This window comes from Puntigrus tetrazona, chromosome 6 (genome assembly GCF_018831695.1).
Source record: "Puntigrus tetrazona isolate hp1 chromosome 6, ASM1883169v1, whole genome shotgun sequence".
Taxonomy (NCBI): domain Eukaryota; kingdom Metazoa; phylum Chordata; class Actinopteri; order Cypriniformes; family Cyprinidae; genus Puntigrus; species Puntigrus tetrazona.
In genome coordinates this window covers 8,480,857-8,506,666 of record NC_056704.1, presented here as the reverse complement: position 1 = coordinate 8,506,666, position 25,810 = coordinate 8,480,857, and the positions used below count along the sequence as shown (strand labels likewise).

Here is a 25,810-nt window from a genome sequence, read left to right as displayed (position 1 = left end):
AAAAAAGACTAAACAGAATGGGCTTACATATGGGACTTTTATTTCCGTACAGGAGTACAGTCCCACAGATGGGATTTAGAATGTTCGATGATGTCACATAACTATGCAGTGTTCTTAACCACATAATACAAATTGTAGGACATTTAAGTTCTAGTAAAACAGTACATTTATAGCTTGTAAAATACACACACAATCCATTCAAATGTAATTTGCAGATGTGTTTGATTCACATCAGATACAGTGTAAGTAACTATAAAGTTCAGATTGTTCATGACATGGTAAGCAAGTTTGTGAATATTTCAAATAAAAGGAAAAACAAAATAAAAGTCGAACCATCTGTCATACAGTGTTATTGCGGCCGCGATGTGTCATGTGACAAGAATGATGCACATCTCCATGAAAACAAGGCGATCATTCTAAATAAGTGTAACCAAAAAAAAAAAATCTAGAAAATTCTAACATAGGTAGATAGATGAAAGTATTAAACATTGTGACACAATGACACTAGGTGGAGAGTAATTAAATAAGCAAAGTAAACAAGAACATGACCAAATAAGGAAAAACAGGAAGGGTCGCAGGGTCAACACTTCCAGTAGGGAGTCACATGAGTTTGGCAGCGATGCGGGTGGTCCCAGGTAAGGGGAGGGGTAAGGTCAAAAGTCAAAGCCATAAATCAAGGATGGCAGAAGTCAGAGGATATGGACTACTACTGTCTCAGTGCTATGGCAAGACTTAAAGCCCAACTGAAAGGGCTCACTAATTGAATTTACAGTGATATGTGCTTGCAACTGCTTAAATACCACTTTTCCCTCAAACCTTAGCTAAAAAAGATAAATTTGAAAGGTCTAAAATTATTAGGATCTTCTATTGCCAAATTAGGTCTCTTTAACAATAGAAGAAATGTAGAATACAAAAAAATCTGCTGAACAGATGCCCTGGCTAAGGCATTTATTTATTAGGTTAAACACTGTGGTCCCCACACTAACAAAGATCTGCTTAAAAAACAAGGTAACATGATATTCTTTTAGATAAACTGTTAGATAAAGAAGACTTAGTATGTACAATGATATCGGTAAACACTGGAAGGGCTGGAATTTTGGAACTCTGTAAGGCTCATCAGGTCAAAAGACAAAGCCACCTGTCATTTTGGTTTTGTAGAATGTATAGCTACAGTTTTATCATTAAAAGGGTTCAGAAAGATGTCACAATCAAGGAAAGAAAGATCTGGATACATAGTTTGCCTAGGGTTAATTTCTGAATGTATACTCTCAAATATTAGGTTCATTTCCACGTTAAGTGATAACATCTGAGTAATACTAGAGGCCTTCTGGAATGTCTGTAACGATTCTTTAAATATCTCATAGTGAACCTGCAATTTATGTTTTTTCCACCTCCTCTCAGCTTGTCCAGCATGTTGTCTAAGTGCCCGTAGGGGTTCATTAAGAGCAACAGTACCTAAAATATCTGCACAGACAGAATTAAATTGTTCCAACAAATCATCAACACTTATTGACGTTTTCAATGACAAACAAACGTTACTGCTCATGCATGCTTTTGTGTCCCTAACTTAACATCCGCTAGACCCAATAGAATTAATAACAGCAGCTAAGTCCTTCTAAAATTTGACTTTTTTTAAATAACAAGCAAAATATGTTTGCTCCATCAATTTTATAAAAAATGCTAATTAATTTTTTGCCAGCAGAAGGTAGTTTAAGGATGAGAAATGGAGGTTTTCCCAGTACCGGCTGTAGACAAAGTATCTCTGAGCTTACAAATGCTGCCTTGTATGCAGGGTAAAATGAAAATGACATTTTCAAAAGAACATTTTCCACCTCTCGCTTTGATTTTTAAATGTGCATTACATGCTCATGTTTATTCAAGGAAGCCTTTTGGAAAATTGGTCATTTTTGATATCATGGCAGGTCGCCACAAATAAATAAATGTATGGTATCAATCACATCCCACATATCTGAAATGCTTGTAGCTCAAAGCTATTATAAAGTTCGGTAGAGATTATCATGTTTAAAAATTGGCATAAGGCCCTCACCTTGACCAGTTAACCGAATGGAATTATAATCATAGCCAAGTGGTAAAAGTCCAGCCATTGGATTGAGATCTCCTACCTTTAAGGGGAGTGATTTTGTGGTGAATCTAGGAATAAAGGGGTGGTAGTAACTAACAAGCCAAAGCAAGGTTCTTACTTCTTGGTTTGGGGCTGGGGCCAGGAAAGTATTGAGCCAATCATCTTAGATTGTGCTTTCACATTTCCTCTTCCAACAGTGTACCCCAGGTAGTTTGCTTCCTCTTGGGCTAGTTTGGGTTTGCCATTAGAGCTGCTGCCCATAATGCCTATAGGACTGCCTCCAGATGAAGAAGTTCCTCCCAACTCCTGTCGTCTAGGTATTCTTCAGCATGTTGTTGGTGGAGTTGGAGGACTCTATCCATGAGCCTTTGAAAGATTGCAAGAGCCCCATGGACCCTGAAAGAAGGAAGCCAGTATTGAAATGCCGCATCAGGGGTGGAAAAGGCTGTCATTGGTTTGACCAGAGGGATTAGAAGCAATTGCCTATGGAATAAAATTACTGTCAAAAATAATTATATATAATTCAGGGCATTTTGTGTGTTCTTTTAATTTACAAAATTATGTGTAATTTTAAAACTGTTGTATGTAATAATGTATTCCAAAATCTATGGCCACAACAGTTTACAGATACAAGATTTTGTGTGTTTGTTAGAGTACAACTGCATAATGTACAACTATGACACGCACAACATGCTCACGACTACTAAGTGCAGTGTACAAAATGACTGTCTAAAATATGTAATCACGGTCACAGGCATTACTATCCAAGGGAAGATGAATCGACTCCACAAAGTGTGCAATGCGCCCCGTCACCAAATAATAAGTGTCCTTTTAGATGGCCATCAGCTGAACTTAATCAATCAAGAAGTGTTTGTTTTGTTATCAGCCTCAACTATCTTTGATGTGCCAAATTATATTTTGGAGACCCTCATGGATCTACAAGAAAAAATTCATGCAGCTCTTTCCCAAGAGGTGGCGCCAGTTCTTACGAGGGAATGTGGGGGTGGACAAGGTCAACCAAAGTTTGTTGTTTCTGAGGAAATGCTGTCCCGACTCATTGAGATGTCTTCACCAGTTTCTTGTATTGCAAACATTTTAGGAGTAAGCCAGTCAACAATCTATCATCTGTCTACCTATGTTTGAACCAGAGGTCCTCCATGTGCTCACTGCAAAGTATTGCCAGTTTCACTGCCTTACCAAGCGGTCTCTCTCTATTTTTGTTGATTGCCTAGTGTATGATCTCTGCCTGTTTGCCTGACTACTGATTCTAGGACCTGCCCTTCTGTTCTGTTTGCCTGTCTGGATTTGCTGCCTGGTAAAGACCCATTGCCTGTTTCTTGATCTCTGTCTCTTGGATTACCCCTAAACTTCAGCCTCGCAGACTGCCTTACAGTTAACTACCCTCTGCCTGAACTATGTTGATGATTGTTGTCCTTGTGTATAATAAACTTCTGCACATGGATTCTAAGTCGGCCTCTGCCTCCTCATTACAGAGGGTTACAGAAGCTATTCATATATTGTTACATCATATTATGCAGTTCTGCACACAGACAAAAATAAAAATGGAAATCTCATCAACCTTGTTTTTAGAGCTCACTGGTGACTAAAATAAACACATTAGACGTACATCATGACTTGTACACAGATCCATGTGTTCCATCTCTGTTTAATGTTTACTGGAAGGCACTGAGGAGGAACCTTTTGGCTGAGTATACACTTGGCTTTGGGCTTTTTTTGAAATTCCCTTGCATCAGGTGGTAATAGAGTTGTCAATTTGCTCTTAAAAAGAAACTATATACATTGTGCATTTTCCATTACTGTTCACAGTTTTCAAATCAAATCAAATCAAATCAAATCTCAGTTTTCTTCTCTGCCCGTCCTCGGAGATGGACGTGTTTTCCTCCCCTCTCCCTTCCCCGTGACCTTGCCTGCTTGTGCATCTTAGTCTCGTCTTGCGTCTACTCTTTTCCACTTGAGAGACTCTCTCTGCCCTGCTCTCCAGCTAAAAACATGGATTTGATCAACTGGTCTCTCAACGCAATTGACACCATCTTCTCGAAGAGAAGCGTGGGTTCGGGGGAACCCGATTGTCCTGCCGGGATGATGGCAGCCGGGTATTCGATGGACTCGTGGGAGAAGTGGCGTCTTGTGTGCTTGGAGCCTCTTTCCGTGGAGGATATTGAAGATATCTTTCTTTTCGGAACTTTGATTACGGGGCTATTGCTGATCGGATTGGGCATAGCCCTGGTATATCGACAAAATGAGAGAACGAGGGCAGCTGTCCACAGCCCCACAAAGCTGCCTGGGATAATGAAGCGGTGGGCAGATCTGTCGGGACTCTGGATAACATCATGGGGAAGCTTGAGGCTTTGCATCGGAAAATGGATCAACCGGGCACTGATTCTTCCACATGTCTATGGCTTGCACACATCGTCGGGAGGCCTTGATCATGTGAAAGAAAAGACGAGTGGACAAGCAGAAGCCCACAATTTGTGATCAGTATGGTGTACTAATGAGGCAAGAATGGATCGCTATCAGTCAGGAGCTAATATCCAACATGGAATTGCAAAGGTTATAAAGAAGGACGGATCAACACTGTAAATATTGACTCATTGTATGTTTTGCCAATAAAAGCATTTAATACTTAAAGTGAAAAAATATACAAATATAATCTACAAATACTGAAGCAGCAAATTGTAAAAACTAAATTTATGTAACTGCCAAAACCTTTGGCCATGACACACTCACTAGGACAATAATCAAAAGTAGGACTCCCAAAACTGCAGTCTAGTGGTTATTTCAGTCCACACTACATAATCCCCAGGGCCCGTGTTTACAAAAGTAAATATGTGATACACATTTGTGTGTCTTTTTTTTTTTTTTTTTTTTTTTGAATGTCATTATTCAAATTTGCAACTATTAATTATTGATTTTATTATTGTCTGTGTGTGCAAATCAAAACATTCAGCTTTTCAGTTCAAAGCAGTGAGTTTAAATGTCAACTTAGAAATAGACAACAAGCATTTATATGACAAGTTCTCACATTCAAATCAACAAGCTCTTGGGTTTCGCTACTGATTTACCTTCATATTTTGAGTATTTAAAGAAAGCTGAGCTGTGTAATAAAATCTGTATTTTTAAACTATTTTAAAAACTATATATATATATATATATATATATATATATATATATATATATATATATATATATATATATATATATATATATATATATATATATTCCTCTTAATATTACTTCAGCCCAGTAGGTGGCAGGAATGCACCTATCGCTTGTTTTGCCAGCCGCTGTAAAAAGTCAATAGAAGAAGAAGAGAAGCACTCACTGAAAAAAAGAAAAGAAAATATCGCTCAACATTATCGAGTTGGTGCTGAACATGGGTACATACAGACGAATAGATTGTATATTTTTTAGTGAATTTCATCCAACTTTAGGACCAAAGATCACATATCAGGTAACGTCATAGAAGCATATATTTGGGAGCAAAAAATAAATAAATACATGCAGTATGTTTGACCAGTTATTTTTAATGTTCGAAGGTTCCTGAAGAATATATTTCGAGGGAACTTTTTGATACTGTGCAGGTGTACATCATCACCAAACCTGAACTGCAAAACAAGCTTATAACAGTGTACGTACTGAACTTCGTCTCATCTCAATGTGGCATTGTCGTATTTGTATTTGCACTGTACTTAGATTATACATTTATACAGGTGCGATCAAAAACTCTTCTTTGTATGTATTTGTATGGCTTAGGAATTGTTAGGAACTATTTTAATACAGTCCCTCCTTTTCAGGGGCTCAAATGTAACTGGACAAATATACATAATTATAAATAAAATGTTCGTTTTTAAACGTTTGTTGAGAATCCTTTGCTGCCAATAACTGCTTCAAGTCTGAAAATCAGGGACTAGGTTTCCTCCTTTATGATGCTGACTTTGGTTGTTTTTTGTTTATGGGCTGTTGTTGTTTTCATTCTGCTTTTGTGGTTGACATATGGAGATTGACTTGGCCATTGCAGAGTAATCTATTTTTTATATCTTAAAAAGCTCCTGGGTTGCTTTACTGTATTTTTTTGGATCATTGTCCATTTGTACTATAAAGCAACAGCTTTGCTGCGTTTGGCTAAATGTGGGCAGACAGTATATCCCTTCACTTCTATTCACTTCTGAATTCTGTCTTCTCAGAATAAGTCGACAATAAACACCAGTAACCCCGCTCATCCCATCACAATGCTCCGTCGTGTTTCACAGATGATGTTGTATCATGTATCATGAGCTATCAAGCCTTCTACATACTTTTTTCTTTCTGTTATTATGGTACAGGTTGATGAATGAATGCTTTTGCATAAGTGGACTGGCTTTTGTAGATGTTTTTTGCCAAAGTCTAATCAGGCCTTGTCTGCACCTTCTGTACTGTCTCTCGTGAGGTCTTCTTATGATTGTAGACTTTGACAGTGATATGTCTACCTCCCGTAGAGTGTTTTACTCTGGACTGAATGTCGTGAAAGAGTTTTTCTTTACCATAGAGATGGAGATATGGCCACTCCTAATGATCCTGTGTTCCTTATGGATTTGTTTTGGTTTTGAAGCCGTTTCCCGTGCATGAAGAGCTTCTTTGAAGGCATGATGTGGGTTCACAGCAACACCTTCCCCAATGCAAATGGCACTCTACTCTAGACCTTTTACCTTAATTGATGTAGAAGTAATGAAGGTATAGCCCACATCTGGGTCAACTGTCCAGTTACTTTTGGTCCTTTTGAAAACCTTCCTTAACCTTTTCCTCAGTTGTTAAGAGAATAAAGAGTGTGAACTTTAAACTCATATTATATGAAATGTTTCAACACAAGTTAGTCCAACTGAAGTCATGCAGATTTTTATTAGTTCTTGATTTGGAATGGTATAGAAACAGTTATATATATTAAGTTTCACTCTTTTGAACTTAAATGCACTTTAAATAAAAAAAAAAAAAAAAAAAATTACTTCTTTTGCTTCTGTGATTTTTATTTATTTTTTCACCTTTGGAGTTTGAAATAATGACACTGTTGTGTTTCATCTGTGTAACTGATTAAGGACTGCAATGGAGAAGAAACTAATAGGTTGTCCAGTGTGCATTGAGCATAAGAAGTACAGCCGGAATGCCTTGCTCTTCAATTTGGGATTAGTCTGTGATGCCAGGACAAAAACATGCGCTTTAGAACCTATTGTCAAAAAACTGTCTGGCTACCTCACAACTCTGGAGGTAAAAGTTAATTTAATCATTTATGTTATGGTATATATATAATAAACTTATTAACTTGAGTAAAATGCCTTTGATTAGCTTGAGAGTGGATTCATTTCAAACGAGGAGAGTAAACAGAAGCTATTACCTATCCTGTCCACACTTCTGGAGGAACTTAATGTTACAGGAGCCTGCACCCTGCCTATTGGTAAGATATGTATTTTCTATCTCTCTGTTTCCCCGATCAGTGGATGTCATGGTTTTTATAACCACTCTTTCTTGCTTTGAGGACAGATGACTCGAACACCATCCACTTGAAGCTCATTGAACAAAGGAAAGATCCTCTGGTGGTTCAGGAGTATGACGTGCCGGTATTTACCAAGAATAAGGACCACTTTATAAAGTCACAGTGGGATCTCACCACGCAACAGGTCTACAAAAGATGTTTTTCACCATCTACTTTTACTGTCTTGTTTTTTTATGATCAGAATAAAAAAAAATAAAACCCTGCTGCATATTGTAAAGTCAGTGGTACGTGAACGCCATGTTGTGTGGCTTTATTTGTGTTTCCAGTCATTTTGCATTTCATTAATTATTTCTTTTTTGTTTTTTTGAAGATCTTACCTTTTGTAGATGGGTATCGACACATTCAAAAGATCTCAGCTGAGGCCGACGTTGAGCTTAATTTGGTTCGGATTGCTGTTCAGAATTTATTGTAAGTATGACTTTATTTTTATTTTTGAGCTACTGCATTAGTTTCGATATTTGAATTAAAAGAATATTCTGTGTTGAATACAGCACTGGTTCTTAAATGGCTTTGCTCTAGCACCCAGTTTTCTACAAAATGTATAAAACTACACAATTAAACAAAAAGACCTCAAAGCCACAATAAAATAGAAATAGCACTGAATCTTGTTTATGCAAGTGTAATGGATTACTGAAAAACGTGAGGGATGTTCTATGGACTGGTTTTTGATTAGATTTTGATATGTGAAAGTTGCACTCAAAAGCAGAGGCAGATGAATCAGCAGTTTTTAAGTGAAGTTATTATCAATTACCAGAAGGCTCCCATTTTCATGGCAAGCTAGGTCATTCTGATTTAACGTTAATTAAACAAGGTTAAAAAAAATACATGCAGAGATTAACTGTTCACATATGAAGCCATTTTAGCTGGGTAACCAGGTAACTAGACATCATGAAAGTGGCTGTTTAGCTGATTTATGATTCTATGCCACGAATTTGAAATATTTCCCGTCCTTTTGAAAATCCAGCATTTAGTTGATCCTGATAAGAAGGTAGATGCCTGTAATAGCAGCAGAAGTCACGGACTGAACAGTTGTGTTATGTTTGACAGGTATTATGAAGTAGTAACTCTGGTGTCCATATTCCAGGTAGGTTATTGTTGTTGTTGTTTCTTCAGAATTTTATTATGGATATTTTTTTTACTTTTTTTTTTCTCTGTTTTCATACCCTACAGTACTCAAATGTTTACTGCACAACACCTAAAGTACAAAACCTAATAGATAAGAAGTGCCTTCAGGAAGAGTGTATACATTACGTCAGTAAGCTGGGTAAGCACGTCTGATTCCAACATGTTTTCTTACACTTATACACATACAGTACAAGGCATTTTATTGTACATCTTCAGGCCAAAGGACAAATCTCAGGGACGTCTTCCAGTTGTACTGTGGTCTGACCCCAGGTACGACTGTACGTGACCTCTGTTCCCGCTATTCTCACCAGTTACAGAGAGTTGATGAAAGGCAAGGCCATTTGAATCCGATTCTCCTAATTAACATGCCGTTTTTTGTGTATATGGCTTAGTTAGCTATTAGCTAAGTACTAGTGCGATCTGTATGAAAATCAATATTCTATATAAAATAATGATTCCATTTGAATTTTTTTTGTGTTGCTTTAGGAAGTTGATTCAGTTTGGATTGATGAAAGGTTTGATTCGACGCCTACAGAAATATCCAGTCAAGGTTGTGAGAGATGAGAAGAGTCGTCCACCTAGACTTTATACTGGCTGCCATAGTTACGATGAAATCTGCTGCAAAACTGGCAAGTATTATGCATATTTTGGCACAAGAATATTCCTTTATTTAAATGAAAGCGACATTATTCTTTGCTTGTGTTTCCAGGAATGAGTTATAAGGAGTTGGATGAACGCTTGGAGAATGACCCTAACATTGTTGTTTGCTGGAAGTAATGATGCAGACAGAATTATATGAAAGAACTTATAGTGCTTCTGCAGGCTCAGGCTTTTTCTTCTGTATCTTTTATTTATTGTAAAACAACTGTCCTTTTATGTATATCTTTGAAAGCATTATAGGTCAAAATATGAACACAAATTTAAAAAATAAAAATACTGCAATGGATTTTTAGATCAACAGGGTTATCTTAATTCATGACTTTTAAAGTATTTAGCATTTACTGTAAAATTAGGCTTACAATTAACAATAAAAAGAATTTGAAACTGTTGAAAGTTTTTGCTTTTCTGATCATTTGTAATCTGCAGTTGTACAAATATGATGATTCGCTTACATCAAATAACATGGCGGTTTTAAGTAAAATGATGGGAAAATTGGAAGAGGAAATATTTTAAACAGCTGTCATTTACCTTGTCATCCTTTAAATCCATTCAGTTTTTTTCCTGTAAATAGGAAAGGTGTTTAAGAATCGCTGAAGAATAAAGGAAATCAAAAAACCAACTTGATGTGACGGGTTTTATTTGAAGTTGGAATGAGAGCTATTGCTATATACAAAATAGACAAACAAAACATTACATATATTTATAAATAGCTCTGTGCCGTGTCTAGATTTAAATGTACCATATTCTCTTCTCTCTCTTCATCTGAGCTTGAAAGATGGCAAAGAAACGAGCAAATATGCTGCTCATTAATTTCATATGAGATAGGGGTACGAAAATGAGAGGACAAAAAGTTGCAAAGAAACACATCACATCATTGGGGTTAACAGCCCAGGGAAGATTTAAAATCGGAGCCAGTACATAGCACTTCTCATTCTGTTATAATCAGGCAGCTGCTCTATTGGACCTGGATACAGAAAAAAAAAATTCCGTTGTTAATGCAAGTGAAATTTTACAGTTTCCTTACATTAAAGTCTGATAGCAGAATTATTGCGTCTCTAAATAAGCTGCAGCCAGATTCAGAAAATAACTATTATGTTAATGATTGATATTTTTAATCCTTAGACAAGCTTAATTTGATTATAAGCAACTAATTTTACAACAAAAAAGTTGAGTTATCATGAGAGCAGATGCTGTCTATACTTCCTTAAGCACTGTATGATGCTGTATGTGTCAAACATGCACAAATTTCTCAACATTATCAGCCATACTATTATCACTACACTGATTACTAGTTAAATTCCCTAATTGTGTGTCATGACAAATAACACAATTCCACTCATTATTAATTCTAATAATTATTCACTAATAAAACAAAGTTGTAAACACAGACAATATATATTTAATCTAAAAATAAACTGACTCACCAACGGCAGAAACAGCTGGGCATTTGTCATAGATGTATTTAGAGCAGACATCCCGGACAATGCTGGGAGTCACAGCCTAGTAACAAACAAGCAAAAAAAAAGTAGTGTTCAATTTAAAACAAATGACAACAATTATAATTCATTAAAATGTCACCTTAAAAAGTGTGGTCACTCAGCCATTGTAAGTTTACTAGCATGGACATTTTACCTCAATTCTGGCATCCCACTCTGCCAGAGGGATACGACGACCATAGTTTAGTATGTGCCTGCCAATGTCATCACAAACAGGGGTGGTTCCTGAGGACAAAAAGAAGAAATGGGTTCAATTAAATTGTGTGTGTGTGTGTGTAGAAGAAGTCAGTTCTGAGAGGTACCGAGTCAATATTAAAGCAAAAAACATCTGCCAAGTACACAAGATATCTGCAGCTGATGTATTATTACACAACACCAGACAAAATCATAATCATTTACTTCTCTCCAATATCTGCAACAACTGGTTGGCATGTAACCAAAAAAAATGTAAATTTAGTAATGTAGCGATTTTTAGTAATGTAGCGATTTAGTAAGTCAAGTTGTGCTGTGAGGTTATTTTTCACCACAATCATCAGCACTATAATGAACAGTAATGATTTCTGTATCATTTCTTCAGAGAGCTTAAGAGTGAGAATGTATATTAACCATTGAGCTGTCCCACTAAGCTAGCCTTCAAAGCATTCTTGGCTCGAGCCACATCGCTCTCGGTCACTGTGGTGCACAAATTCATCCTGTAATACAGAAACATCAAGAGCACATTACACAACTTCAAATTGATGGGTGACAATCCTGTCTTCTTCGTACATCACAGCTGAACTTACCAGGCATTTTGAGCCCAATGCATCATGTCCTCTATTTTGTGTTTGTCTGCAACAAAATATATACCCAGCAGTCCAGTGTCACTGTATGAAGAGTGGAAAGCCTGGAAACTGTGACACAGGTTCAGCTCTGCAGCCAGGCGAGCCAGCCGACTGCTTAAGTGCTATACAACATACAAGAAAAAATATATATATTATAATATAATTTGTATTGCGTCATGATTCTAATGCAACCAGCCTTTTACCTGATAATTTACAATCTGTGTCCTACCCAGCTAATTTACAGATTAAATGTAATTTACTGATATAAACATTAATGCCATGCATATGCAGTGGTTTTTGTAATAGTAGGAAAGAAATATAAATAATACCAGCAATGGTTCTCATAACAACTGGCGTAGACAGTAGCCTTTTGGCATTTTAGACTAGTGTTACCTAAATTCTAATGAAATTGATTTTAAAACACCATAAAAAAAATTACAGATGTCACACTGATATAGTGTGAAGTCCTACATTTATTAGTTGCTTTTTTTCCATGATATTTACTTAAAGTAAACCTTTAAAAGCTTAATTTTTATTACTGTACGTTATAAACGTTGTAATAGCCAAATTCCCCTTTAAGCATGTAAAATTTAAATTATTCATGTGTAATTAAAACCAAAAAAAAACAACATAGTACCTGATATTTAAAGTGCAAATGTACCTCCATAAAAATACCCTGCATTGTTCACAGGAAATGAAAGGTTTAACAGGGAACTAAATTAAAGGAAAGTTATAAACTAACCTTGCCACCCCCAAATGTGATGTCATAGCTACCGATGATGGAATTGGCAACCATAAGAGGCACGATATCAGGGCTTGCAGCTCCAGCTCCCTCTACAGCAATAGCAACGTGTGCTAGGGGCATGGCATCATCACGCATGCGAATCTGAAAGAGACACAGGATTGGACCAACAAAAAAAGTCAATCAACTGGTCAATTATTAGCGCGTATAACACACATGCGATTTGTAAAGCTACCTCACTCCCAGTGAAGCGGCATGGGGACAGAACAGGTATAGCATCGATTTCATATTCATGAGGAACAGCGCTGAAATGCTGCTTGGCCAGAGCCACAAGCTCATCGTGGTTGACTCCTGCAGCAGAACAGAGAGACGGTGTTTAAGCTTTGCGTGGGGTTTCTATTTAAACCATACTGTATAACAAGTTCAACAGCAGTACCCCCAGCTGTAGCCAGGACCATGCGAGGAGCTTTATAATGGATATTGATGTACTCCACTAAATCATCACGAGTCAGTTTCTTCAAAACACAAAGAGAGGGAAAGAAAAAAAAATAAACATTAAATTCAGGTTTCGTTAGATATGTTTGCTTGCATTTAGACTAAATTTTCAGCAATGAGAATGAATCCAATCCGGTTTCGGTTTCCAAAAGTTCTGTTTATACTAAACTTTGCAATGCAATTCACATTTATATTTAAACGTGCATTTGTGTATGCTGAACGAAACGTCAGTGTACCCACAATCCAAGCATGTGAATCATATGAAATACATGATCTGGAGGCCATGCGAGTACCTGGCATTGGCAGAGGGACCCAGAACGCTGTGGCTCAGAGAAGTACCCTGGAAGGCAGTGGCATGGAGCAGATCCAGGCAAACATCCTGCAAGCTACCTTGTACCTCCTCCAGCTCTCTTAGCACCACACTCCTCTGCTGCTCGATATCAGCCTCACTCAAAGATGAGCTCTGAACTACTTCTGCCAAGAGCTCCACGGCTAAAAAGAATACAAGAGAAGAAAGGGGGACGCTTCCAAATTATTCAGAGGAAGCCAACGTGACATACTACATTCTAGATCCACATGCGTGTTGTATAACCTTTAGGCAAGTCCTTGGCGAGGGTCTTCATGTAGTAAGCAGTGTGTTCCCGTGAGGTGTACGCACTCAAGTGTGCTCCCATAGACTCCACTGCCTGTTCAAGAGCGGCCTGTGGGTGCTTCTTTGTGCCCTTGATCCAAAAGCAGTTTGAAATAAAAAGTGTGCAAATGACTTAAAATGGTGTTATTATAAGTCTTGAAGCCATATCATGCCAGCCCTAGTAACTATATTCATGTATTAGACCAAGTAAAGCTTTATTGCATACTTTAAACGCCATATGTTCCAGAAAAAATCCAGTTCCATTATTCTTCTCGGACTCGTATCTGCTCCCACAACCTAACCAAAGGCCAACCTACAAAAGCAAGACAGATGAAATGCACAAGCAATTACATCACCAGTTCAGGACGATTTCCTTTCAGATATACCGTTGTTTTTATATCTGTGCTAGAAAGTGTGAGGACCTTATAATTCCCTCACTGAGAATATACATTACATCTGCAAAAATCAAACAAATAATTGATTTGTAGCCTAAAAACAGCTATTTACCGTGCATGTGGCTTGGTTGGTCTCTTCAGAGGCAATCCTAAAGCCATTGCTTAGAGTAGTTAGCCGTGTTTCTGGAGCTCCAAGCAGGCTCTGAGCATACGACACAGAGGCCTGTCCTCGTCTCAGAGACACCAGAAGAGGCTGAAATAATGAAACAGCAGACATAAGTATATGGTGAAAGATAGTTCTTTGTATTACTTCAAAATCAAGCCAAAAATCACAGACTAATGCAATTATATAGACTAGAGGCTGACCTATAAGACAAGATCTGACCCAGTAGCCAGAGTTGAATGTTTTTAGAAGTCATATATTGTAAAATAACAATGAATCATTTTCCATTTTAAAATATTTTATCTTTGGATGAATTAATCAAAAGTAGGTCATTAATCTTAAACCAAATTGCGGTATGGACTAGTATCTGTAAATATTAAGCCGTAAATAAGACTTCAAATTAAAATACACAACAGAATTTCTGAGGAATTTTATAGGGCTATTGTAAAAATAATTTAAATTGATTAAATTGATTGAAAAAGACAGCAGACAACCATGGTGTTTGTACAACTGTGGTCGATCCAGAAAAAGCACACACACACACACACACACACACACACACACAGTTACTACACTTTTTCCTATAATAAAACTTAATTTTGTTAAGCATTTTTGGGGTCCCCTTGAAACATTTCATTTCTGAAAATAAATCATGCTTTATTAAAACGCATTTTTGTCGTATTTACTACCATTTGTATAACAGAACTGTGCTACAATTATCATGGTTAAACTATAGTATAGCAAAACTACAGTTCATTTGTGGTTACCATGGTTTAACTATAGTTATGGTTTTATTTCTAGTAGTAAAACCCTGGTTAACTGTCGTAAGGCTTCCGCTCCTGTCTGCGCTACTTACAGTGCATTTCTGTATTTGCTTGTATGCATGTTTGAAATATTTAAAAGTTAATTGTGTTGTGTTCACATGTGATGTCAAAACGCTTAAGATTTTATCCTAATATTTACTGCTGCTTTTCTATTTGCATGTGTTTTCTAAAGTTTATCGTTCCGTTTGGTTCCTACATATCACTTATGGTCGATACACACTAATAAGAGTTATTTTTAATCCTGATATTTGTATGGGAAATGTTGTGTGTAGTTTTTAAAGCATTTCTAGCGTGGTCTTTTTCTTTTTTTATTGTATTATAACTCATTTTTAAATCATGTAAGTTAACTTATGGCTCAACTGGAAGTTTGCAGAGAGCCCCTAGCAACCCTGGCCTAAACAAAATACATGAGGTTTGTTATTGTAGTGTGTCGAGTTCACTCGTCCACCGTAACTTAGAGGTAAAGCAAAATACACGCGTATACACATTTTTACAATGTGATACAATATTATGACATTTTCCTTCATTTTTGGAGTCATATTACATTTTATTGTAAATATTAAAGCATAGTAGCTTTAGTAGTTTTCATATGAACTGTGTATCTGAACTGTTTCCGAGAAAAAAAAGTCCTTTTCTATCCCGGCCGCTCTTGTATGTATCTGACCCCACTGTTAACAGAAAGTTCTGTACTAACAGTCAAGAAGTTAGTTCTCCGTCCAGCCAGAGCTCACGCTGTTTTCTTCAAGAGGACACAACACTCAGTGTTTCTATTATTTGGTTACAATCAACGATTAAATGTTCCTTTCAGCACGAAGCTGTGCTATTAATGTCCTCAGTTTAACGGTTACATTGTATAAAACGAACTGATAATCTATATCTCCGCATGACGTCAGATTTCAATGACCTTGTCAGACCAAATTACAGATTGGCCCAACCTTAACATTAAAAATAAGAAACATAAAAGTGCAATATTTGCATTCTTAAATGTACACGGTGAGTGGCATACAGAACTGTCTATAGCTCTCCTCTTGATCCTGAAAGCCCTTACACACGGGAAAGAGGTCTAACCTTTGGTGTGTCTGGGCTATGAGCTAGCTCGCCGGTACTAACAAGGCCAATGACAGTCGCTGTGACGATGGAAACCGACTGTTCACTATCCGCCTATTTAAATGTAATGTTTGAAATTCGTAGCGCCGGTATAAAATATCAAAGCCATGCAATACGTACGTAACCAGCTCTAGAAAGAGCTCGATTCACTGCCCCACTGATCCGCCACATAGAGCCAACCATCTTGTCCACAGTGTGCACAACCGCCGAGGACTTTCTTCCTCTTTTTGTTTAACGACGGTTCGCAAACCTGTAAGCTCAGTACCGCCACCTATTGTTGGCATGGACTCAATACACCGTGGCTCACTTGGTGCGGTGTTTATTGCGTTAGACCCCTAGTGACAAAACCAGCAGCTACTGTAGGCGTTCTCTGATTGGCGCAGAGAGAGAAACATCTGAAGTGGATCAAAAAAGTTTGTTTTGGGGACTTGACTACTGATGTTGACAACTGTATTAAATAAATTTACGTTAAATACAGAGTCAGTCGTATTAAATAGATTTTTTGACCCATATTTGGTACTTAAAAGTAAAAATATGTTTTATGCATAATACACAGATGACATTAAGGCTACTTTGCCCCTTATAGATTAACTAACATGGTCTATAAATCTTCATTTGAGAATAGATACATTTCACGATATTGTTAACAAAAAACTGGGAACATTTCAAATAAAAATTATAACATTACAACAAAACTTACCGTCACATGACGAGCATGATGAAAAAAAGTATTTTTAGATTATCTTAATTTTAGAAATGTAATATTTGTATGCATATTAGTGTGCATACATTTCAAATGGTGTTGAAAAAAATAGTTACACTACCTAAATTAAAAACACTTTCCTTAACTAAACTATCAAGTTTTTTTTGAGGTTGTTAAAGACATTGATCCTTGCCCTGAAACGAAAAGGTTAAATTATCTACCATTATAGACCAACACTCCCTCTCTGCATGTTAGTTGCACCGCTTGACAAAAGGTTTTTAGCAATTTAACTTTTAATTAATGCGTCATCGATTACCATTTGTAAGAGCAATATGCATATATATTATATATAGACACCTATACATAAAACACACACACACAACAATAAGACAAGCGCAATGTCAAAATGCAGAGAAAGCTCGAGACAGATTTATTATTGGTTACACAATTTGATTATACACCAAGCATAAAGAAATGTAAAGGTGAAAATGCATTTCCTTCGTAAGGCAGTTTCAAGAAATAAAAGAGCTGCAAGTAATGATGAACTTGAAGAAAAAAGGTACACCAGTTACACCAAAAATACTGAAGCATGGCTTCCTTACTTATGTCAACAGCCACTGCTCACATCATTATTGCTTATGAGCAGTTGGCCACCTTCTGATTGGTCCATAAAAATTATGCATTGCCATGCCATTGGTCCAGGTGTTAGCCAAATTGAGGTCTCTGTCCCATATTTACACACAAACGCAGGTCTTCCGAGATGTGATGCGAAGCTTGATGAATCTAAAGACAAGGAGGGGCAGGCGTCAGTCAATACAGCATTCTGCTTTTCAAATCTGATTTATTTTTGGTTTTCTTTTCCCCATGAATGAAAGCACACACATGGTAGAGAGAAGCATCGTTTTTAGCATTTATTAAATCTTTATTTTAGGCCAATTCCAATGGTTCCAAGTTTTACAGGTCATTCTCTTGTATATTTAAAAAAATAGATCAGTGACCAAATTATAATTTGTCTTCATCTGCATATAATATCCATGCACATCAAACATCTGATAGCAATCAATTCATCAGTAGAAGAAAAAAAAAAAACACAGACTGTCATTTTCTTAAATTAAATAAATCTATCAATATTTTAGCTGGAACCAAAATGTGTGATTCCTAAAAGTATTCTTTGCTATTTAGAAAAATTTACCCAAAATTACCCCATAATTAGCTGTATGAGACTTTCTTCTTTCTGACAAAAAATGAAAGTCCTATACATCTAGGATGGCTTGGATGTGAGTAAATTATAAGGTAATTTTAATTTTTGGGTGAACTACTCCTTCAAGCAGATTTCATCCAAGAAAAGCAAAATCTTTAAAAGCGTACTTCCCTGTAGAATACCAGCAGAAAATTAGTTTATCTATTAGAAAACATTTTCTTTTGTAGCTTATATCAATGTCATCGTTGAATCATTCTCTTCACCTATTAGCTTACATATCATTAAAACATAATACACACTAATAAGAGTGTGCGCCGTCAGTGCACAAGTGGCAAGTTATTTTTAATTCCAATATTTGTATGGGAAATGTTGTGTGCAGTTTTTAAAGCTTATTCTGTTCACACAACGATTATACATCAGGCCCCAGACGTTTTAAGAAGTGTGTATTCTTCAGTAAAAACAACAACTGAGGACACAGTCAAAAAAAGTAAGAGAAATGTGAATGCACATGCTATACATTTTCTTTTTACTAGAACTCATTTTTAAATCATGTAAGTTAACTTATGGCTCAACTGGAAGTTTACAGAGAGCCCCTAGCAACCCTGGCCTTCTGGTTGAGAACAAAGTAAGACTAAATTATGAAACAGAATAGAAACAATCACAGCTAAACTGATCAATATTACTAAAGCACTGCAAAACACAATATTAATTGCTTGCAAATTATTAGTTACTCTGACTTTTCATAACATGGCTTTGATTTATATAATAGATTTCCAAAAAAAAAAAAAAATCACCATTATAGTCAATCAATACAGAATCCACTCCAACTCTGAACAATTAAAAATAAATAAATAAATAAATAAAAATCAAACTGAAGTAGAACCTCATTTCTATATAGCATTTTAGAAATATTGGTTTCATCCCTGTGAGCTAAGTGCAACGTATTAATCCATCATGAGATACCAAAGAAGGACTCAGAAAGCCTCAGAACTGCACAGAAAGGAAAGTCAGCGCAAGTCAGGCAGCACACCTGCCCCTGCCAGGTGAAAGACACCTTCTCCATGGTAATGGATATCCTGCTCTCACCATTTCTTGTTCCGAGGCTTCAGTTCCTCAGCTGCATTCCTCAAGAAGATGTAATTCTTTTTCTGGGGATTGTAATATTCATGTCCCTGTGACACAAACAGAAGTAACACAAGTGAGCAGAGATTAAACTGACTGTCAGATCAATAAAAAGAAAAACTGTTGCAGTAATGAAAATTAAACAAATTAGACACCCCGGTTTTAATGACCGCAAAAATATCACTGAAGGATTTTTTCCAGTTGAATAATACACACAAACCTAAAAACTAAACTAAAAGGACAACTATCCGAAATTATCAAATGAAAAATAATAATAAAATAAAATATATATATATATATATAGTTATGAAGTTAACAATGAGAGTTCCTCAAATGTTTCATGTGCATTGAGAGTGTACCTTAGACCAGTCATAGCTGGAAGCATAGGCAAATATGTTCCCATTGTTATTGAAGCAACAAGCAGTTATTGGTTGATCTAACTGTTCAGAGGTCTTCAGCTTGGTGCGGGCATCTTTATCCCAGAAACTGAAGCGCCCATCAGACCCTACTGTCGCCAGAGTGCCGTGGACCGGGTGAAAGGAAATAGCATTCACCTACAACAGAGGAAAAAAACAGCAAGTGCAGGCGTTTATTTAGCTAGTACTATTTATTACTGAATACTTTCTTTCATAACCTCAGACTATCATTACTCAACTTTCATAACCTCAAAAATACACCTGGAACACTTACAGCATAAATATCTTGGGGTGTGGCAGTATTGGTTCCATTAGACCTGTGGCACTTAAAGGTGAAATTGTCCTTGGCTCTGGGTTAAAAGAGACATTATATTAAGATAGAAAGATAGACACATGTTCAGTATTAGATTCCAATAAATTGTTGCTTGTTCGAGATATTTCACACAGTAAGGCATCAGAAGACTAAAACTTGAAATTTAATATTGTTTTTTAGAGACTCCCTTCACTGAATGTGATTGTTTTAAAGGAAAGTTCCACTTTTTTTGGAAATTTTTTTTGGCTCATTCTCCAACTCCTCACAAGTGCTAACGCCAGAGATGGGCTGAATAGATTCAAAAAGGGTAAAACTCAACTTATTCATTCTGGGGGAGTTGGAGAATGTTCCTTTAACATGCTAACATGCTATTCTTAGCTGTTATCTAACACAATAACTAATTGTTGTGGAAAAGTTCTTCTTAATTTAAGGTGATTGAATTTTAAGGTCACTGTATTAGCTTTCAAATTTCTAAACCAGCCATGAATTATCTGTTGACTGGAAAAATCAGATACAGACTCACGGATTAGGGGGGTTTATGTAATGAATGGCAACTCGTCCCTCGATGCTGCCCAGTGCAAAACCAGTGGGTTTACTCTGCTTGTCCTTAAAGATGGCCACACAGCGGTGCTATTAAACAAAACACACAGGTTAAAATACACCTCAACGGTTAACAACAACATCTGTAAAGAATAAAAAAATGCTGAAAATGGGCTACGAATCAATATTAAAAATAAAATGGGGTTGAGAACTGGGATTATACACAAGGGATTGAGATGTTAGTGAACTACAGGTTAAGCACAGCTGAGAAATGATTCACTGATTTCCAATGAGAAAAATCACTGCCGATTCATAAATGACTATTTAAGTGATACTTTTCTCATGAGTTTGTGTGGCCTAATAATCTATTCAGAATGCTGAATATTGAACTAATTGTAATTTGTATGTATAATAATTTAAGTATGTATAAGAGCCCAAAGCATGCATGTGTATACAGGCACACATACGTGTGTGTGTGTGTGTGTGTGTGTGTGTGTGTGTGTGTGTGTGTGTGTGTGTGTGTTGATTTTCTGTGTTTAGCTGAATGAATGTCATGATTTTAAGTGTATGAGTCTGTTCAGAGGATTCAGAAGAGGATTTAGTTCAGTGTACGCGTCTGAAACGCACCTCTCTCTGCAACTCTTTTTAATGAAAGTGTTTAAAATTTGCTTGCTTTTTTTTGCTATCATGGTTCAATTCTGCAATTAACACGTGTGTGCTGAACCAACAGCCAGACAGGATCGGGCTAGTCGATACACATCAGCTGACATCGGCCGGGGAAATCCCTAGCATTAGTAAATGCTGGAATTGAGAAACTACAATAAATTAATGCTTTAGAAGTGGGTTTTTATTATTAGTTTGTTAACTAATGTTAACACCTTGTTTGATCTAACTGTAAAGGGTTCTGTAAATCAAAAAGAGCACTATTCTAATTTGTCTGCTACAGCAATATTCAATATAAAATGCTAATTTGAAGCCAATGTTTATTATCCCCCTATTGCTTGAGTCTTTTAATTGCCATTTAACTACTTCAAAAACTGAGCATGACCAACAATGACCTGATGCTTCAGAGGTGACTCTATACGTCGAAACTCTGAAGGTTGATTTTCCAACTGGTAAACAATAAGACCACGTTCTGCAGTGGCCACAACAGCCATAGGATAGACCTATAAAAGAACAAAAAGATATCCATTAACTGGAGGTAAAAAATGCTTTCAGCAGAAACAATTTAATGTACTACACTAAGAAGATCACTTTGATAATATACGCACACACAATCAAAACTTCCCCATCATGTGATCAACTACACTGCAAGAGAGATGGGATTCACATTCGGTTTAATTTCAATCATTTACCACATCTGCACAGTAACACCTCTCTGGCATCTGCAGGGACATCATAGGGTTTGGGGATCGTGTATCCCAAAACTGTCAAAAATGAGAGGCATAGAAACAAATGCTAATCTATTCAAGGCTTCAACTAATAAACATTAATACTAGGCCGTATCAGGATGGGTTCCATTACCTTCAGCGTTTTGTCCCAGCTGCCAGTCATAACACAGCTGTAGTTTGGTGCTTTAATCCAATGAATTGTCCTGATTGGACCTTCGTGCTGGTCAAAGGAAAAGGATCTGTTTAAATCACACTACACCAACACGACTGAAATACATCAGCTAAGAGTAGGAGGACAAGAACACATTAGAAACAAATGAACCACTTACTTGTGCTATCTGAATCGTCTGATTGCTGTTCAGATCCCACATCTTAGCGGTTTTGTCACAGGAGGCTGTAAAGACTTTACTGCCATCCTGTTAACAAAACAAGCAAAAACAGGTAAGATGCCTTGTGTTTCAAAAAAGAACACAGGACAGATATTCAGTTCTACTACAACAACAATTCTGACCAGAATACCCACATGCAACTATGCACAAAAAAAAAGAGATATATACCTCAAACAGCCATCCAACTTGGTTTCATGAGACATATTCAAAACCATAGCACCATTTTAATGTTTAAAGTGTTATAGTTACTGTCTTACAGCAAACCATAGCTCTGTGTAATAAATGCTGCTCAATGTGAAATCACATATGTGATAGAATTTACAGCTGAATACAGAGCCCGCTATATATATATATATATATATATATATAAAGGCATTTTAAAACAGCTATCATCAGAATGCTTGTATTCTGTGCAAAAGTGTTTATTCTGTATTCTGCGGTTGATTGCAATTCTTAGACAAACACATATTTTCGTAAAAATGTATAATGCTGTTTGGCTGGAATTATTAAATAGGAAATGTGTAAATAATCTTACATCACTCCAGCACACATCAAGCACTGGGCCTGTGTGCATCTGCTGGGCTTTAGGGACAGTCTGACCATTATCCTGAACCTCCCAGCACCGCACCTGAGTATATGCAACACGTGATAATTCATTATCTACGATACAACCCGACAGAAAGGTTCTTTTGAAAAATATTTTAGACAGATTTCATGAAGTAATCGAGGTGCAATAACATATTTAACATATTATAAGTGCAACGTCCAGTCAACGTTGTACCAATATATAAAGTGACAGAAACGCATGTGAAAAATTATACTTGGTCAAACGCTTACGTCATTGGCCCACGAGCCTCCGATCAGAAAGTTCCCCGGCATCGTGGGGGGACTGAAGGCCAAGCAGCTTATGCTGTCATCGGGGGGCGATGTTACTTCAACATCCTGTTATCAATGACGCCTCAAATGTATTAACATGCACAAAAGTGTACTGATAAATATATTATATATGTGTATATACCTTCATGGGATTATGACTGTCTGTGGTGGTGCTACCAAATACACCCGTTCCCCCGGAGCCAAAGCCCGTGTTCGCCCCGAATAAACTCATTTCGACCTGTTAAGAGCTGATCATAACAAAGACTGAGTCAGATCAGAGCAACGTCTCGTACGAAATCATATCAACACGTGACTAAATTCATTTGATGTTAACATTAACAAACGGCTGCCATTCCTAAAGTGTCCAAAATTACCATTGTAGCCAGATTATGGCGTGAAATACTAAATTCTACTTTACGTTTACACGCAACCGCAAACGGTGAAATCTGGTTTTAGCAGCCTGCAGCGAACACAAATCAATTATAGGCTCGGGCAGCCTCTACATCACATATTATGATTGATCAAAACATCGGAATGAAGTAAACTCACCTACTGCCGTAGATATTTTCCATAAAAGCGGTTCCCGCTTCAGAGACGATACACACTCACGCACTGCTAAAGGTACTTCCGTCGCTCAGTTGTCTAGGGCGCGCTTTGATGACGTAATCGTCACCCAAATACTACTTTCTATTTGTTTATTATTATTATTTTAACATTTTCTGCGGAGAACAATGAACATACGAAACATATAGCTATGTTTATTCTGGAAAAAAAGATCAAATTAAATAAATAAATAAATGTTAAGAGTGTCTGGGTCGCTGTTATGGATTAGCCTACTTGAATATCTCACCACATAGGATAGTCCTTATTTTGTTTTCTAATGGCGTTTCTGTGTTCTGAGAACCTGTCCTTCAAGCACAGCTTTGTTTGACCTAAAAGACACCACACCTACACGATACACGATACACCACATATTGTGTGTTACAATTAATAAGATTTAATATCATAAACTTTATTCTTACTTTAGCTTTTTTTTCTGCAATATTTGCAAGAGCACATTTGTGAATGATTTTAAAGGCTGGTAAAGCCAGGTGGTTTCCTGGTTACTTTGTATTTCTAGTTTAAGACCATGTTTTTCTGAAGTAATCTGAAGTATGTTGCTCCACTATAAATATAACATTTTATTTAATATAGTTAATATAGAATAGTATTACAGTTAAGAAACCAATATGCTCACTGAAATCCAGGTGTCAGGTTTGAAGTTCAGTCAGCTGAATACATGCTTCTCCACACTTCCAAAGTCCTAAAGTTTTACAGACCCTTTCTATTGATGGTCCATGGTCTGCTCCGTGGCCAGCCTCTCAAGACCAGGTATTCCTACTCATCGAGGTATTCGTCTAAAAACTGCTGCAACATCGAAAGTCCAAGATCACAGCATATACCGGCCTATCCTCCAGGAGCAGCACATTTCTACAAGGGAGCTGAAGCCCCATGTGGAGAGCTATATCTTCTACAGGGGGATGTTTGGGTGAAGGCATCCAGGCATCGGTGTGAATCAAGCTTGTTCCACTGTTACATAAGACACATGTTTTAAGATGCTCAGTACTGTAATGGTTTTATGTATGTTATTGTTTTAATAGGCTTACATGTTGTCCTAACCACATGCCCTATGCTTGGGTCTGCTCTCATGAAGGAAACAGAAAGTAAAGAAGCAGTAAAGGAGTCAACATGACAAACGGGTTCTGGAGCATGTAGGAGTAAAGGGGAATGAAAAAGCAGATAAGGCGGTAAAAAAGGCGTTGAAGAAGGAAAAAGTAGAAGGAGAATATATAAAGGAGAAGTGAAAAAGTTATCTGTGGGGAAAAAATAAACAGGAACATTGTATTGACTAGAATGAGGTTGGGACATTTTAGCTTTAAACAAAACATTAAAAATGATAAGGAAGCACCAGGACAAAGACAAAGAAGGGAGAAGGATGGAAAATATTCTTAAGAAAAAGGGGTGCCAGAAAATATTCAGAATCCAGCCCCGGACACCAGATCCCGTCAAAAAATATCAAAACAGCAGAGCCGTTGGTGTGCAAAACGAGTGTTTAACAGTCTTATTTCAGTCGAGACGCTGACAGGGAAAAGACAGAGAAGAGCAGGAGCAGGAGATGAAGCTATGATGGTAAAGAGTAACAGAGTTTATTGAACAATCTTCATCTGACCAGCACAAATTTGACATGTACCGTTATACTAAAACTGCTTCACAGCAACATCCCATAAACCTTGGGCTTCCATAAACATTTCCCCTTATCTATCTCTATTCATACAGACAAAACAGTTCACGAAACTCCACAAGCATGAGACTGAACAACAGAGAAAATACATAAGCAAGGAAAAATGTATAAGAAATCTAAAATATAAAATATGGAAACATAATAAATGTATAAATAAATGAATAAACAATACAGATACTTATATAATAAATGTATATAATATAATAAATGATGAAATAATCAAATGATAAAATTAAATAAATGATAAATTAAATAAATTAAATTGAAATACATTAAAAATGATCTAATAATAAATCATATGAATGACTAATAGTTATAAAACGATTATTTAAATAAATTATTATGAATTAATAAAAACTTATAAACATAAAAAACAAAACAAACTTTCTCTGTTCAATCTTTAATCCCACTTTAATCAATTGTAACATCATCCAATGATGATGAGCATGATGATGATGGTCAACAGTCACAATCTCTGATGGTTGGCAGGA

At 36.7% G+C, this 25,810-nt stretch overlaps 3 protein-coding genes across 5 annotated transcripts; 1 reads left to right on the top strand and 2 right to left on the bottom strand.

Annotated features, from left to right (window-relative positions):
• Nucleotides 1-5,398: 5,398 nt before the first annotated feature.
• On the top strand, nucleotides 5,399-10,032 carry nprl2 (NPR2 like, GATOR1 complex subunit). The gene is made up of 11 exons (XM_043241959.1): nucleotides 5,399-5,555; nucleotides 5,641-5,732; nucleotides 7,174-7,342; nucleotides 7,421-7,529; nucleotides 7,616-7,752; nucleotides 7,939-8,036; nucleotides 8,676-8,712; nucleotides 8,799-8,892; nucleotides 8,970-9,084; nucleotides 9,240-9,382; nucleotides 9,463-10,032. The coding sequence occupies exons 1-11, from the start codon at nucleotides 5,478-5,480 to the stop codon at nucleotides 9,528-9,530; spliced, it is 1,140 nt and encodes a 379-aa protein (XP_043097894.1). The 5' UTR covers nucleotides 5,399-5,477; the 3' UTR covers nucleotides 9,531-10,032.
• A 1-nt stretch (nucleotide 10,033) lies between these two features.
• LOC122347000 (cytochrome b-c1 complex subunit 1, mitochondrial) lies at nucleotides 10,034-16,362 on the bottom strand. Its single transcript, XM_043241958.1, has 13 exons — nucleotides 16,208-16,362; nucleotides 14,106-14,246; nucleotides 13,825-13,911; nucleotides 13,560-13,689; nucleotides 13,261-13,459; nucleotides 12,909-12,988; nucleotides 12,708-12,823; nucleotides 12,473-12,616; nucleotides 11,692-11,852; nucleotides 11,516-11,601; nucleotides 11,046-11,134; nucleotides 10,838-10,913; nucleotides 10,034-10,377 (listed from the first exon to the last, which is right to left on the bottom strand). Exons 1-13 carry the CDS (start codon nucleotides 16,268-16,270, stop codon nucleotides 10,313-10,315), a joined length of 1,437 nt encoding a protein of 478 aa, XP_043097893.1. The 5' UTR covers nucleotides 16,271-16,362; the 3' UTR covers nucleotides 10,034-10,312.
• Nucleotides 16,363-17,197: 835 nt separating this feature from the next.
• Nucleotides 17,198-23,747, bottom strand: rae1 (ribonucleic acid export 1). Of its 3 annotated transcripts, XM_043242679.1 has the most exons (13): nucleotides 23,588-23,747; nucleotides 23,181-23,286; nucleotides 23,000-23,104; nucleotides 22,698-22,790; nucleotides 22,103-22,189; nucleotides 21,907-21,993; nucleotides 21,738-21,809; nucleotides 21,441-21,548; nucleotides 20,366-20,472; nucleotides 19,804-19,879; nucleotides 19,473-19,667; nucleotides 19,078-19,163; nucleotides 17,198-17,573 (listed from the first exon to the last, which is right to left on the bottom strand). In XM_043242679.1, coding segments are annotated over exons 2-13 (1,107 nt in total). In that variant the 5' UTR covers nucleotides 23,271-23,286; nucleotides 23,588-23,747; the 3' UTR covers nucleotides 17,198-17,572. The 3 variants fall into 3 exon arrangements, with proteins under 3 accessions (XP_043098614.1, XP_043098612.1, XP_043098613.1); XM_043242677.1 differs by lacking the exon at nucleotides 17,198-17,573 and having other exon boundaries at nucleotides 19,074-19,163; XM_043242678.1 differs by lacking the exon at nucleotides 17,198-17,573 and having other exon boundaries at nucleotides 19,074-19,163; nucleotides 23,592-23,693.
• Between the last annotated feature and the right edge of the window lie 2,063 nt (nucleotides 23,748-25,810).